At 37.1% G+C, this 16052-nt stretch overlaps 1 protein-coding gene across 2 annotated transcripts in view; it reads right to left on the reverse strand.

The window, feature by feature from the left end:
* NSF (N-ethylmaleimide sensitive factor, vesicle fusing ATPase) overlaps positions 1-16052 on the reverse strand; it is a 126797-nt gene that overhangs the window by 93765 nt on the left and 16980 nt on the right. For both annotated transcript variants that reach the window (XM_019732985.3, XM_074320757.2), the window contains exons 2-7: positions 14707-14792; positions 12727-12826; positions 10377-10416; positions 5122-5288; positions 2224-2331; positions 1657-1732 (exon numbers count right to left, since the gene is read on the reverse strand). In XM_019732985.3, the coding sequence (XP_019588544.1) occupies positions 1657-1732; positions 2224-2331; positions 5122-5288; positions 10377-10416; positions 12727-12826; positions 14707-14792 (577 nt within the window). The remainder of the gene's footprint in view (positions 1-1656; positions 1733-2223; positions 2332-5121; positions 5289-10376; positions 10417-12726; positions 12827-14706; positions 14793-16052) is intronic.

The following is a 16052-nucleotide window of genomic DNA, read 5'->3' on the forward strand; positions in this document are numbered from 1 at the left end:
TTAAGAACAAATTACAAGATAGTATGAAAATAGAATCAAATTTTAAAATTTTAGAGTTGTATGAGCTTTTTTTGAGTATCTATCCATATTCTATAAAACATTTTATAATTAAGAAAAAATAAAGGGGAATAATAATCTATGGATCAAGAAAAAAGGACATACATTCAAAGAAAATTAAATTACCTTGAATGTGATGGTATGTAACCAATGGAAATCCTCTATTTTCTATTGGAGTAGACAATCAACTTAGTTAAATCAATCGAAAATAAGAATTACTACACAGTTCATGGTATCATTATTTTGGTGAGTTAAGATTTTTAAAGACCAATCTGCATTATTTTAATATAATAAAAGTAGGGCTAACGTAAAAGAGCAGCACTGAACTATGAATCTGTTGGAAAGACTTTCGTTATCTGCACGTTCATTAATGAGTCAGAAAAAGAGTCAATGAGACCGAGTTTGGAAGCTAACAGGAATAAGCCTAAAGATTAACTGATGAAGTCAGAAAGAGTTAATGAGTCTGAGCGCTAACAAGAATAGGTTTAAAGATTAGTCTCCTGGCTAGTACTACACATGCAGGCTGACAAACACCAGGACAATTTTCAGAGGAAGCCAACTGCGACAACCGTTCTCAGAAGAGGCCAGCAGCAACAGTAAACAACTGCAAGATGACTAGCCCCCTGCATCACGCATAGGAAAACACAGAACCCCAGCTAAGCAGCAACCCGCTGCAGCTGTCCACTCTAAGACTCTCCCCACAGCAACTTCCTCTCCCCCGCCAGTGCTTCTCTCCTTACTACCTGCAGCAGCTGTCCTCTTTAGACTCTGCCATGGACATTCTCTCTGCCCAACCTTCAATAACACTTTCTTTGCTTTACTACTTTTCTGAGTCTTGTGAATTCCTTCACCTTCTGTGAACGACCAGGGGTTAATTCTACGCCGATACATTCATCATTCAACTCAATCACTAACAGAAGTGGTGCTAGTATGGCATTTAACACACGACTAGGTAAGGGACATGCTACAAAACTGACCAGTTCTCAAGGTCATGAAAGACCATGAAAGCTTGAGGAACGGTCAGAGATTAGAGAAGACTACGGAGACTAAACAACTAACTGTAGTGTGGAACCCTGAATTAGATCCTGAAACAGAAAAAGGACCTAATGAAAAAACTGGTGAAATCCAAATAAAGTCTGCAGTTTAGTTAGTAACAACATAACCATGCTAATTTCATTTTGGTAACGGTACTATGGTTATTTAAGACGTAACATCGGAGGAAGCTGCGGAAGAGAATACAGAAACTCTGAACGACTTTTGCAAATCTTCTGTAAGTTGGAACTTACTTCAATACAAAATTTAAAAATTAATTTTATCTGAATCTGTTTCCTTATTTATATGTGGTTACTAGGAAATTAAAAATTACATATGTGGCTCACATTATATTTTTATTGGAAAATGCTGATCTTGTGAAGGTTTTAAACTTTCTTCCACATCAGCACATCTGATAGACAGGAAACACTTGGTGGTTCTGTGAAAAGCTTTCCCAAGGAAGGTGCCCCATTCTCCGTCCCCACTTGAAAATCACTGAAGTTGAGTCACTTAGAACAACAGCAGTAGACCCCCTACATTCAGAATCCTCTAAAAACTGAATCTTACCAATAAGATTGAGTGATGAATTTTCTGCTTTTTCAAATGCAACTTGACTGTTTCCAACAACCAGTCCAACTTCAATCTGTACAGAAAGACAATAATTTGTAGTTAGTCTAATGGCACACTCTGAACTTCTCAAAGCAAAGCCAAAAACGAAGGGGAAATGAGGTTTCTGAGCAAAGAAAATCTGCCAACCTATCATCTAAGTTACATTAACTTTTGTCATAACTACCTTCCTATTATTCCTATTTTCTTTATTTCAATGTACGTATCTTTTCCTAATGCCTGTCTTATTGTTACTATTTATTTACCATTAATATCATCTGCATTCAACCAGGATTATAGGTACATATACAAATTTCAAATTACTATTAGGTCTGCAAATAAGTGGTATGTTATATTTTAATAACAATGCTGGTTATAAGAGCAATTTTCTCTCCCTACTATCTTAAAAGAAACAGTACATAACATGAAGGAATCACTGAGCAAGAGAATGGGTAGGAAATTTCTATTAATCTGCACAATTCACATCATAAAGGTTATCTAATGAAGATTATTAGAAATAAAACATACCTTCTGTCTTTTACCTGTTGCAGCCTCTCCCTTCAGGATGCTAGGATCCATAGCTTCAATATCCTTTACCAGCAAGCCAAAAAGCTTTTCATTGAAGCTAAACACAAGCTATGTAAAAAGAGGCAAGGAGAAGAAAATCACTTTATGATACAATGGCTAGACTCTCACATCGTCACCAATGTTTTCCAAATGCAGGAAACCAGCTTTGTCCTGTATATCCCTCTCAAATATGCTCCACAACAAACTACCCACCTCGCCAATAAAAGGAAAAGGGAACTAATATTTATTGAGTATCTGCTACATTCCAAACAAACACCAAAGGAGGTTAAATAATTCATGTTCACAAACTCTCTTGGAAACAGAAATTATTCCTCAGTTTTACTAATGAAGAAGCTGAGATGCAGAAAGGGACTAATAGATGGGACCCAGAGTCACAGTAAACAATCATGCCAGGATTCAAGCCTGGGTCTGCGACTAGGACATCCATGCTTCATTACAACAAACACAAAATGCCTGCCACACAAGTGCAGAAACAGCATCTAAACAGTCATTAGCCAAGTATTTACTGAGTAGCTTCCACAAGCCACGCCCTCTTCTCCATGCTGGGGTGTAATGGGTAACGCTGACTTGCCAATCCTGCACTACTGACCACTCCAAAGGGGAATACATACTAAGAACAGTGATTTGGGGTAAGATTGATTTCTTCTCTGTATTATGGAAGATTTTCTTTCATGGGATTATAGACGTCTGCAAACACCAAAGCATTTTCTATTAAACGTTCTTCTAAACATATTCTATTAAACTACTAAAGCTGAAGGAGAAGGTAAAAACAATGAAGTTTAATGAGGTGATTTGAGCATAACTATCAGTCAAAAGGAATCTGGAGGAATGTAGTACAGCCCAAAAAGCAACGGACAGGTAGCCAAGAGATTATCAGCTAAATGCTTTCTGGGGGAACCTTCTCGGGCTATTTAATCCAAACAGTGGCTCCCTACTGCGTCATCTGGTTTTGCTTACATCAAAGTATTTAACAGTACATGGCATTTCTATTTTCTGTCTTCCCAAACTAGAAAGTAAGCTCTATGAAGAGTAGGGATTATGTGTATTTTATTCACATTGGAATAAATGTGCAGGTCACACTGCTGATCTGCAGTGCCTAAAATAGTGGCTGGGACATATTGGTGTTCAATAAATATCTGTTTAATTCATTGGTCAATTAACTAGTGGGCCCTTATCTCATCTACACCCCTGGATATGTAGCCAGGGGCACGTCATTTATTGTCTCTAAATCACTACACACTTTTACTTTCCAAATGGGAGGAGCCTATCAATCACACCTGAAGTTTTTTCATTTGCAAAATGAGGAGGTTAGACAAGAAACTCTCTGAGGTTCACTCCAATTCTAGGAATCTGAAAAATAATAATAAATGCACTGTATCCTTTTCCTGTCTCACAGTAACTCAGCTTCTACTTGCAAAAGTTTGAATTATGTGTGGATTACCAAATCCTTTGGAGTCTTGTTCTAGATCTATTCCATTTCAAACAAAAGAATGAAAAGAAATAACACTCCTTTCAGTCCAACAACTCTTTCCTCTACCACTTCTCTCACTCCCCATGTGAGAGGCTGCAAGGACAGTCTATAGGAAGTCATTAGAGATCAGAATGCTACAAGCAAGGATTCTCCAATATTTTGGTCTCAGGATCCCTAAAACCTAAAAATTTTTGAGGATCCCCAAAAGCCTTTGTTTATATAAATTATATCTACTGATATTTACTATATTAGAAATTAGAACAAAAAACGTAATATTTATTTTAAAATGAATAAATCCATCATGTGTCAACAAAAATAAGTTTTATTTTTAAAAACTCTGTTTTCAAAAGTAAAAAATGTAAGTTGGCAGAGTGGCACTGTCACATTTTAATGTCTGGCTTACGCAGACAGCTGGACCCTCAGGTCTGCTTTAGCAGTTGGTATGCGGCACCAGCACACAGTCCAGTGAGAGAATAAGAGGAAAAAGATACAGTGTCTCGTTATTAATATGAAACTAGTTTGACTTCACAGCCCCCCTGAAGGGCCTCAGGGACCCTCACGGAAGTAGGACCACACTTTGAGGATCACTGCTACATAAAGCTAGGGTAGGCAGAAGGAGTTAGCAATCATTAACAGTCACAAAGAAGGAGACAAATGTAATATAAGGGGAAAAGAGCCATGATTATTAATGTGTACAAACAAATAGCAATTTATAAATGCACACATTTTTTAGAGTACCATTGTAAAAGAACAGAATTTCTCCCTAGGAGGTTAATGATATATTAAGTGAAGTACAAAAGAAAAGGGCAACATCAGCAATATCATTTTAAAGAAGAGAAAATCTGGGCTTCAGAGGTTCCATGAAAAACCTGAAAATATATATACATAATTTTCTTAAGATTCTCAAAGAAGTTCATAACCAAAAAAAGTTAAGAACTTCTTTTCTACGAAGTACATCAGTAATAGAAAAAGACAGCCAAAGACTTTAAATAAATACCCCACAATAAGTAAGAAATTTGAGACATATGTCTTCAGTATTCCCAAATTTATAGAGGGAAAAGCTGCTATAATTATATGACATTGTAACCTAAAAGCTACTTTAGAATTTTTCCAAACAGACTCCTAAACGGTCAGTAGCTACATCTCCCTCACCTTTTCACTCATCTTGGATATACCTGCTCATATTCAAAGCTCTTCTCATTTAAAAAGGTATTAGGTTGGTGCAAAAGTAATTGCGGTTTAAAAGGTTAAAAATAATTGCAAAAACCGCAATTACTTTCAGACCAACCTAACAGAACTGATTTTGGACAACGACAGGGATTAGAATGCCGAGAAAGTGAAAGGAATGAAAGACAATTTCAAACTACCTGTTGTCCCACTGAGAATGCCTGGTTGTTGAACTGCTGAATAAATTCTGCTGCCATCTTGTCAGTATCGTAAGGATTGGAGTCGACGTTTTTTTTCTGCAGGAAATCAATCTCGATGGTTGTTGTGCCAATACACTGTTTGGCCTTGTCAAATGTATATAAGGACACTAAGGGTGGGAAAGAAGCATTTTTTTAAAAAAAATCACAGGGACACCAAATACTTGCTATGTTTCAAGTAACTAAAAGTTTCACATAAGTGAATCATAAAAGAACTTGACCAAAAGGCGACTATATATGGCCTTCACTGAAGGGACACACAGGCACAGATTTTAAAACATAGTAATAATCACCAGAGATTTTTTTCCCCATTTGAGTTAATTAGAACATATTGAACAACACTCTCCTTCTACTTTTAACCCCCCTTAGGGGGAAATCACAGCCCCCTGCTCCCCAAAATGACCTCTGCATCTTCCTCCTCCTCATTTAACAGAGGACATTTACATTTATAAGGAGTTGGCATAGCACACTGTTTCCAAACAGATCTTTCTTTGACACAAGAATGAGCTAAGGTGAGAGCTGTGAGGACACTTTTGCCCTAACAAAGTAGGATGCAGGACCCAAAAAAAGAAAAGAAAAAAGAAAGGGCTTGAGAGATAGTGTTTACTAGAGGGGGTTTGCTTCCAAGCAACTTAAGAGTTTGACATTTCTTTTTTAATACTATAAAAATATTTACTGAGCACCTACTTTTTCCAGGAAAATGCTGTAAGTTCTACATGTTTGTAACTCATCTTTGTTATTAACAGGACCTATCGGTGTGTGTTAGATACTTAATGTATCCATGAACTATTTAAATGAAACACAACAGCAAAAAAAACCCAAAAAAACCCAGTCTCCTTAATAATAACAAAGGTGGCAAGATAAAGATACTTTAGAATCTGTATGTTTTAATAAATTGCTTGTAACTAGAGGAAACATTTAGTGCTCTGTGCCTTGATTTGTCACATCTATAAAACAAGAAGGCTGGATTAGATATGCCTTTATACTAAATTCTTCACACTCTTAAATTCTGTTCTAAATTTATTTCTTATAGTCCAGCCACTTGAGGTATATACAAGGATATTCTGTAAATTCTTTGAATGAAATTGCTTGTGTAATTGTATTAAAATATTAATATATTTTGCTTTGCTGTCATACACCGAGACACACATATTTTGAAGATAAACATTTTCAAAAGCAAAATAACACAGAAAGCCAGAATGAGGGCTAGAAAACGTACAGAAGATCACAAAATAAGTTCAAATCGCAGCTGAAAGTTTCAGAATACTCTCCTGCCTCCACTTCTGTATGTTTTGCTCTTTCTTAACATTTCCCAGAAAGTACAGGTTATATGCTGAGTAACTTTCATAAGCAAGAGAGCTTAGCTGTTTTCCCACAGAGTGAAGATATGTATAGGATGAAATATTAATGTAAATATGAACAAGTTGATTAAAAAATTCTACTTCTAGGTGTCTGTCCCAGAAAGACTCTTGAACATTTGCCTAAAAAGAGATCTATAGGGGGTTTATTGCAATATTATTTGTAATAGTCAAACAATGAAAAAAATGCTGATCAGTAGGAGAATGATGAACACAGTAAGGCATATTCATAATATGGAATACCGTATAGAAATTTAAAAACTTGATGTATATTTAATAAAGGTGGATGGCCCATTAAAACATAATATTGAGTGAAAAAAGTATATTGCACAAAGATTTGTATAGCATGATCCCATTTTGTGCATGAAAGACTCCAAAACAATTCCATGTCATAATGCATATACAGGTATGGGTGTACCATCTTTGTGCCAAGAAATCTGAATAAGTACATTAAAATATCATTATTGACTATAGTTTTCAAGTACATTTTAATTTAGGGTCAATATTCTTAAACAGAAAAGAACACGCTGCCACAACGATTTCAAATACTATGGGAGGTAAGTACCATGGACAGAGTCACAGGCAGCACCACGGACAGCGCTGCCATCAGCGCGGGGGGGGGGGGGGGGGGGGCAAAGAGACGGGTGCCCTGAAGATTTCATACAGGAGAAGCAAAGCAGGGTGAGAAAGTTGAAAATGTTTTCTTATTTTCTGGCTAATATCAATTTAATGTCAAAGATTAATAAAAATATTTTTATACACAAAAATATAATTTATAGCCAATGCTTTGAATAAACTTAGACATCACAATGACAGGCTTACTACAATGGTCAAACACATGTGTTAATTGAACATCAGTCTGCGATACTTAAAAATATGGCATTTCCCGATGAAGAGAAGACGAAATGATTCTTTTGGAAGATTGCTCAGAGTAAAATCACTGACTTGACTAAAAAATTCTCACCTTACAGAGTCCTGTTCAGAATCTCTGCACTAGCACTCCTCTTCACACCACAGCTCCTATCCTACCTCTGCCTACATCGCTATTTACGTGGAACCAGCTTTCTACCTTTATGCCCGCATCATCCACGTCACTCAGGCCCTCACACCCTTCCTGCCAAGCTTACTTTACCTGAGTCCCACCTGATCACTTGGTTTTACAATTGTGCCCATTAAGTCTGTTTGATTCACTGTTTAAAGAACTGACTTTACAATCAAGATAAAGCATTTCTGGTAGCAGGCGCATGCTTTAAACATGATTTAAGCCACAAAACACACTTCTCAATTCATCAAGATTTATAACCTTGAATGTTTATACCTTTTCACAACAGAATTTATCTATATTGAAAGTTAAATTTAAACACACTCTTAATTAACCCTGTATTTAGGAAAACAAGTTTAAGACAAAATTAGAAACCTAAGCTATATACAAATACATTTTCTTATTAGATTAACCAGTGTTCGTTTTTATTTTTGCCAATGTCTGCAAATAGGGGACCCTGGCTTCATGCACTGACCTACTTCCCTTTGGGGCTGAACTCCTGCACTGTCTCAGCTTTTCACTATGTTTCAGATGAGAAGGTAATAGTTAATGGAATTGCTTTTATCAGTGTTTCCCAAAATATGGCTGGTAAGAACCACTTCAGGGTGATTGTTAAAAACACAGATTCAGGACTCAGACTCCACTCCCCAGGGGAGAAGCCTGGGAATCTCTTTTTAAAAGACAAACTCTCCAGGTGTTTCTTTCAGGCACGTTTGGAAAGCACTTGCATTTTCCTTCCTTCCCCTACTGTACCCATGAAGGTGACATGAAATTATCTGACAAGATTCATACTCCATTTTCCCAACTTTGCCACACTGCCAAAGAGACAATTCAGTTTTTGCTTATAATCCACAAGTGGCTTAGTCCTATTTTCCCCTGAAGTCATAAATTGCTTTCTGTGCCCTTCCCCGGTGAACTACTGATGACTTTATAATACGTTTCACTTTAAAAAGTACATTGTATTGCCACACTTTCTTCTCTTTAACCTAAATCTGACTTATCTGTCTAAACACAGAGGAAACATATCTTAGTATACAGTAAAATGTAATCACCAAATAATAGCAATTATTCTTCTTCAACATAACTTAAATGTTTAAAACATTTTTTCCATAGCCATAATTTCACAAAATCCTATTCAACTTAATTCTAGGCAAGTCAAATAACCTCCAAGGAATTCATTCCCCTTGATTCCTGCATTCTCCCCACGCCTCACTATATTCCACATGGACAATATAATCCTTTTCTAAAGGTATAATTTTGATAGGCTCCTTCAGAAATTCTCAGTAGCTCTCAATTGTCTTTGTATAAAATCCAAAATTTGCAGTATGTACTGCTAGGCCCTCCCCTAACTACATACTCTACTGCCACCGATACAATCCATTCAGGCGAACATACTTCCTGTAATTTGCTTGCTCCCATCTCAATACCTTTTATTTATATTGTTTCTCACCTTAAAAGCCTTTCTTCCTTGTCTCTACCATGTAATGTTTCCCCCCTACTTCATAATCATGCTCAAAACTCCAGTGCCTAATTTACAATTGCATCAAAAAACAAAAATAAAAAAACCACCTAGGAATAAATGTAACCAAGGAAGTAAAAGACCTGTACTCAGAAAATTATAAGACATTGAGGAGAGAAATGAAAGAAGATACAAATAAATGGAAGCATGTACCGCACTCACGGATAGGAAGAATTAACAGTTAAAATGTCTATACTACCCAAAGCAATCTATAGATTCAATGCAATCCTTATCAAAATGTCAATGGCATTTTTCACAGAACTAGAACAAATACTCCTAAAATTTATAGGGAACCATAAAAGACCCCGAATAGCCATAGCAATCTTGAGAAAGAAGAACAAAGCTAGCGGTATCATGCTACCTGACATTGAACTACTACAAGGTCACAGAAATCATAACAGCATGGTACTGGTATAAAAAGAGACACATAGATCAATGGAACAGAACAGAGACCCCAGAGATAAACCCATGCCTATATGGTCATTTAATCGATGACAAAGGAAGCAAAAATATGCATTGGGGTAAAGACAGCCTATTCAATAAATGGTGCGGGGAAAACTGGACAGATACATGCAAAAAAATGAAACTGGACCACCTTTTTACTCCATATACAAGAATAAACTCAAAATGGATTAAAGACTTAAATGTAAGACCCAAAACCATAAAACTCCTAGAAGAACACATAGGCAGTAAACTCTCGGACATTATCCTTAGTAAATTTTTACTGATTTATCTCCTCAAGCAAAGGAAACAAAAGAAACAATACACAAACGGGACTACATCATCTAAAAAGTTTTTGCACAGCAAAGGAAACCATCAACAAACGAAAAGACATCCTATTAAACGGGAGAAGATATTTGCCAGTGATACATCTGATAGGGGGTTAATAGCCAAAATTTATAAAAACTCCAGTGCCTAGAAAAATTTCTCTGGCTAATTTTCCAGTCACTAATCAATCCATTCACTCCTGTTCTACGTATCTTAGCACTTTTACACAGAGCTCTTAATGGTACAAAGAATTTACACAAAGAAATTACCTTGTACATATTGTGAGCTATGAATGTGCAGATATTGTTTCTCCCATTAGACTGCAATTTCCTGGCAGACTAGCAGGCAGGTGAAGAGGTAAGGATATAGGTACCATAACTATTTACTTTCCATTCTCAGATAGCTCATCAGTAATATGAATATGATGAATGTTTAATAGCCTAACAACCAGTAACAGAAAATTTCCGTAAGTATGAGAAAATCTATCTCAGGTAACTAAAAATATACCTACCTTCTATATCTTGCCCAATAGAAAGTCCAGCCCATTTTCGCTGTAAAATAAAAGAGAAAAAAAACCAAACCAATCAAAATTAAAGACATGAGGAATTTCTATGAATTTCAGGAACACATTCAAAGACCAAAGCATGGTGTGCTGTTACGTGTTGAATTGTGCCCCACAAAAAGACATGTGGAAGGCTCAGCCCCGGTACCTGTGAATGTGACTGTATTCGGAAATAAGATCTGTGGAGATGCAATCGAATTAGGGTGAGCCCTAAGCCAGTATGACTGGCATCCTTAGAAGAGAAGAGACACACAGAAAACCACGGGAAAGTCATGTGACAGTGGAGGCAGGGACTGAAGTGATACAGCTACCAGTCGAGGAACACCAAGGATTGCTGGCAACACCAGGAGCTAATAAGCATGGACCGGATTCTTCCCTGAGGCCTTCAGAGAGGGCACGGCCCTGCTGACACCTTGATTTCAGAGTTCTAGCCCCAGAACTGTGAGAGAATCCATTTCTGTTGCTGCAAGCCACTCGGTTCACAGTACTTTGTCACAGCAGTCTAGGAAACTTACATGCTACAGTTTATATCTGAACATTAATCCCAAAACATACAAGGTTTGTTTTTTTATAGTAAAGCCAGCAACACTGAGTAGATGTTCCTTTGCAAATAACATAATGCTCCTGAAAACCTTCCTAGTAGGACATTTCAGTGCCCTAAGTGTACTATGGTTAGTTATACTATTTATTACAGTATCACAAAAAGAAAGATACTCTAGTCATAAAAACTAAATTAAAATGGGTCTGATAATCTCTACTGAAACCCAAGCAGGGATTCAAATCATTAGGTGGTCACGACTCATCTTTGTGTACCAGCCAAAGGATTTTCAGGCACTTGCACCCAGCCTTTAGCTTCTCCTCGGGTCCTGACTGGTTACACTGGCAATAATGGATAGAGGTAGGCCAGATTGGGTTTAGGTAGGAATTCGGGACTGGCTTGGTATATTCAAAATCAGTAATTACTGTAACACTCCAAAGAACAGTGAGAAACATAATCTTTGGCTGAAAATCAATACGTTGTTTACTCATCTGAACATTGTGGGTTTTGTGGTAGATAGTTAAGAGGATGCTGAATTTTAAAAATGGGCAACATCAAGAGCTCTCCCTTCCCGCTTTCTCACCAGACGTTACTTCCCCCTCCTCTCTACCCATCACACCCCTCTTCTGTATAATCCCACCTCACTCGCAGCCAACCTGAAATTCAGCAGCATGCCGGTTACGCCCAGACCTGGGTCACAGAGCAGCCTCAGTTAGGTTTTGTAGTTCAATCCCAGAGACAGCCTCAAAGGATGATAATAATACTATCGATTGTATGGAGTTGTTTTGAGAACTGAATGAGCGAACACATGCACACGTACTTAGAATCGTATCTGGCCTATAGTAAGGTAATTGGGGAAATTCTTTTTAATAGCAGGAAGACAAGGAGAAATAGTCAGAAACCCCATTTCTGACCACCAGAATCCCAGATGGAGCTCAGGGAAAGCTCTCAAACCTTTGATTTACAGAAACAAATGTGAAAAGTAGTCCTGATGATGGAGAGGCATTCAAACAGAGAAAAGGGAAATGGTGAGTGAAGATTTCCCATCATTTTGAGAGCTTCAAGAGATCTTTAATAGTTCCCCAGAAACCAAGTGTTTGATTGCTCTCTTTCCCTAAACCTCCAGGGGAGTAAATCAGTGCTTATTAGCATACTAGAGGAGGCAGGGATAGTATTTACAATTGGACTTTGGGGTCAGCAGCACAAGCGAGATGATAAGGGGGAAAGGACACAGACAAGTACTGGTGTGTTCCCAGGTTATGTATTATGTGCGTGGGGCAGTGCTAGGCACGCTGCCCTCCACAGAATTCACCAACCGCTAAGGATGGAACCATCATCCTTCCAGTCCCTACAGGAGCCCAGCTAGTTAGGTTGCACCGGGATAACAACCACTCAGCTCATATTCTTTAGTCTGACATAACTGCATTTAAAAAATCACTAAGAATTTTTCCAAGTAAATGCTATTTTTGTATCTTTTCTGTGACCCTGGGAGTTAACATTAAAATAGCTTGACACCTTATCTGATAGCTACCTGATATTGCTACAGAATTTTTTAAAATTAGAAAAAAAAAAAAAATCAAGGCAATAAAAGGCAGACACAGTAAAATTGGCAATTAAGAATATATCTTTAAATTCCATATATTACCTAGATGTTTTTCTTCGATGCGAATCAATACAGTTATATGGTGATGCTTGCTTTAAACGAATTGATTCTTCTATCACTTTTAAGAATAGAAGAGAAACAATGAACATCTGCGTTACCTGGGGTAAGCTGAATGCAATGCTCCCTGGAACCACTGACGGGTGGGTCCTCAGGGTAAAGGTGTATCTGTGGCTGGGAGAGGTCCTCACAATCACATGCCTAAAGACAGAAACAAAGTCAGACCTTCCTGTCAAAGAGCTGAACACCACCACTGCCAAACGTGTTTATTTCCAACAACGGAGGCTGGATGTGCACCAGGGAGAAACAAGGCATATACAAGAGTCCTGAAGGAACAGGACCACAAATTTCATTTCCAAAAAATGTCAGCAATTCAACATGTTGTCCAGGCATAAGGAGTACCTTTAGGCCAAACACACATCAAGCAGAATCAGGACCAAGTTCAAGAGAGTACATACTCGTACCATCCAAAATATCAACTTTATTACATTTCCAGTTTACATAAAACTGATGAGAGTGATTTAGAGCCCTTAATAGTAAGTAAAACTTAAATGAATTTCCTCTCCTGAGAATGATTTCACATCCTAAATAGAATAAAGGGAGGAGAACCAAAGATAGAAGAGCCAGGATATAACAGTCAAAAAAAAAGTTAGTTTTTAGGACTAGTCTTTAAATCTCTCTGTAGACTCCCTCACAACAGGTTGAAAAAGTAATAATCTGTAAAATTCAAAAGATGGTAAAAATGAAAAATTTCCACAAAATATATCAGCTTTCATACAGATATCAATATTTACTCTTTCAAAGCATTTTGTGCTAATTCACCCTGCTCAGAAATTACCCATAAACAGGTATCAGCTCATGATAATCTCTTACACCAAGAAACTACCAAGAACTGTGTGTAAGATAGAAGCTTCAGACTGTTAGGCAACAGCATTCTTTTTTAAAATTATCTTTTAGAATGCTATACTTTTTAAGTAGTAATGACTAATGTTTCTATACATATCATTTTGCCACTAGAATACAAGTTCCTTATATCTACTATATTTTAAGTAACTCCATCATGAGTATAGTGAACATTTGACATTTGTAAAAGAATTCCATAAACAAATTCTTACACTGATTATCTACACTCCAGTTTATACGTAGAAAGTTCTATGTTCCAATTAGCACCAGAGAATTTTTAGGACTGAAAACAATATTAATACAATCACATAGTATAGCCCCTTACACTGAAGCTGAAAACCAAAAATGATCAGCAATCCTAACTCTGTGAAACTCATGTATTTCAGATTGCTTTAAACAAAACAAAAACAGAGAGAGGCTCAGCTCAGTTAAAATCCTGCTTCTTTGCTCCTTATTGCCCTGGTTTGCCTTGTGGTACAGCTCCTCATCTCCTTACCTCTACCAACGTCAGAACCACGTGGATGGCACTGAACTTGATAGCAGGGTCTTTGGAAGTTCCGGCAGTGGGTGACATGAGTCAGTTAAAATAAGTGACAATGCAAAATGCTTGTGAAGATTCTACATTCGTTGTGCATCTTCCAATTGTCATGTCTTTTAGATTATCATAGTAGTAGTGATCAAAGTAGCTAATATTTATTGAGGACTTACTACCGTGCAAGGCACCGTCCTAAGTGCTTTATTTGTATAACTATCTTCACAACTACCCTGAGGAAGACATCATCCCCATTTTACAGATTAGGGCAGAGACAGAGATGGCAAATAACTTAGCCATGGTCACCCAGTCTGTAGACAGAACCGGAATCCAAATTTAGACAATCTGAATCAGAGCCAAAAACCCAATGATTGCATTATATATGATTCATATAACCAGTTGATAAAAAATAAGTTATACATAAAAAGCTATGTATGATTTTAAAAACATTATAGTTATCAAAATTTAACACAGTAAAGACTGATATACATAACTCTTCTTACTCATCTCTTTCATTTTCTAACTCAGAAACGGGAATAATAAAACATTATTCTCAAGTTTACTAAAAAATAAGGGCTCTTTAGAAGTTTCTAATATACCACCCAGCAGGTTAGCAGGTTAGAAGAGAACAAAGTTAGAGACTCACTGGCCAGACTGGAAATCTTTTTCATTCACAACTGCACAGTTGGTTAAAGATAATTCATCCGTAGGACATCTCGCTGCTTGCATACTCTATAAAAATCAATGATTAGGAAAATAAAATTCAGTCATCTTTCACAACCTTAAAGAACAGTTTATACCTTCCTGTCCTCTATTCCTCATCACTTGTTGTAAACATGTTGTTTTTGACTCCCAGCATCCCTTGCTTTGTGCTAATAGCAAACCCTTCATTTGGGAAGCTGTTCCCTCCCCATCCCACAGGCGTTGGTGGGCACGCCAATCACAGCACCTGGACAAGCACAGAGTCCCATTCCACCCGTGGGATCCTATGTAGACAGGTAATAAGAGAACACAGGCGTTCTCTCTTGCCTCCCCACCACATGCAGGGAGGCTTTCTGCTCTAAAAGAGAATAAAATCATCACAGAGAAAGCAAAGGTAACAGAGACACAGACGAAGAGACACCTTGAAACACAGACCCCACAACCAGTTTTAAGACCTTGAGTCCTGAATGTTGGTTATGAGCCAGTAAATTCTCTTTTTTTGCTCAAGCTTATTTGAGTTGGGTTTCCATCTCTTCCAAAGAAAAGAATTTGGACCAATTCAAGCACAATGAAGTAAATTCAGTAAGTTTGGTGAAGTGTATCATGAAAAGTATCTTTTTACAAGCAACCCCAAGTGGCTATGAATCATATCTCCTATAGATTGAGAAAAACCATCTTCCAAATATTTCCCAACAAAGATAATTACAGGGTACATTTTTTTTTTTTAAAGCAATTAACAACCTTTTTGATCAACAGCAACTAGTAAAACATTCCTTCATATAATGCATTTAACCAATAACCCTCCCACCACTCTCTAGGGTTTCCTGGTTAGTAAGACATGATAGTCACAGTCTGTTTATGACTAAAATACTCATTCTTTAAATCTCAAGCCAAAGCTGATTCTTCTTAGTCTCCCGAATACAAATTTATAGAGGAAAATAAATTACTTTTGGCTGTGCTTTTGTTTTAATTAAAAGGCTAGTTTCAATAGTTACCCCAGTTGTTTGGAGCAGTGATCTGTAAAGTGGGATATGGGCACCTGAAGGGTTTGCAAGATAATCCAAGCATCAAAATAAACCAACTTTAGAAACAGACCTCTGAACAGGTGTATCACAGAATATTACAGAGAGTTTAAAGAATAATGAAGCATCACCTTGCTTTCTCTCTTAATAAAAGGAAAATGAGAATATATTTTTCTCTTTAGCTCATCCTTTATTTCTATTTGTATACATTTAACTATGTACATAAACTATTAGCATATAAGTTATAAATAAATATGTGTATGTACTG

The sequence above is a fragment of the Rhinolophus sinicus genome, chromosome 12, assembly GCF_057876585.1.
Source record: "Rhinolophus sinicus isolate RSI-liver-muscle chromosome 12, RSI-T2T, whole genome shotgun sequence".
Classification (NCBI taxonomy): domain Eukaryota; kingdom Metazoa; phylum Chordata; class Mammalia; order Chiroptera; family Rhinolophidae; genus Rhinolophus; species Rhinolophus sinicus.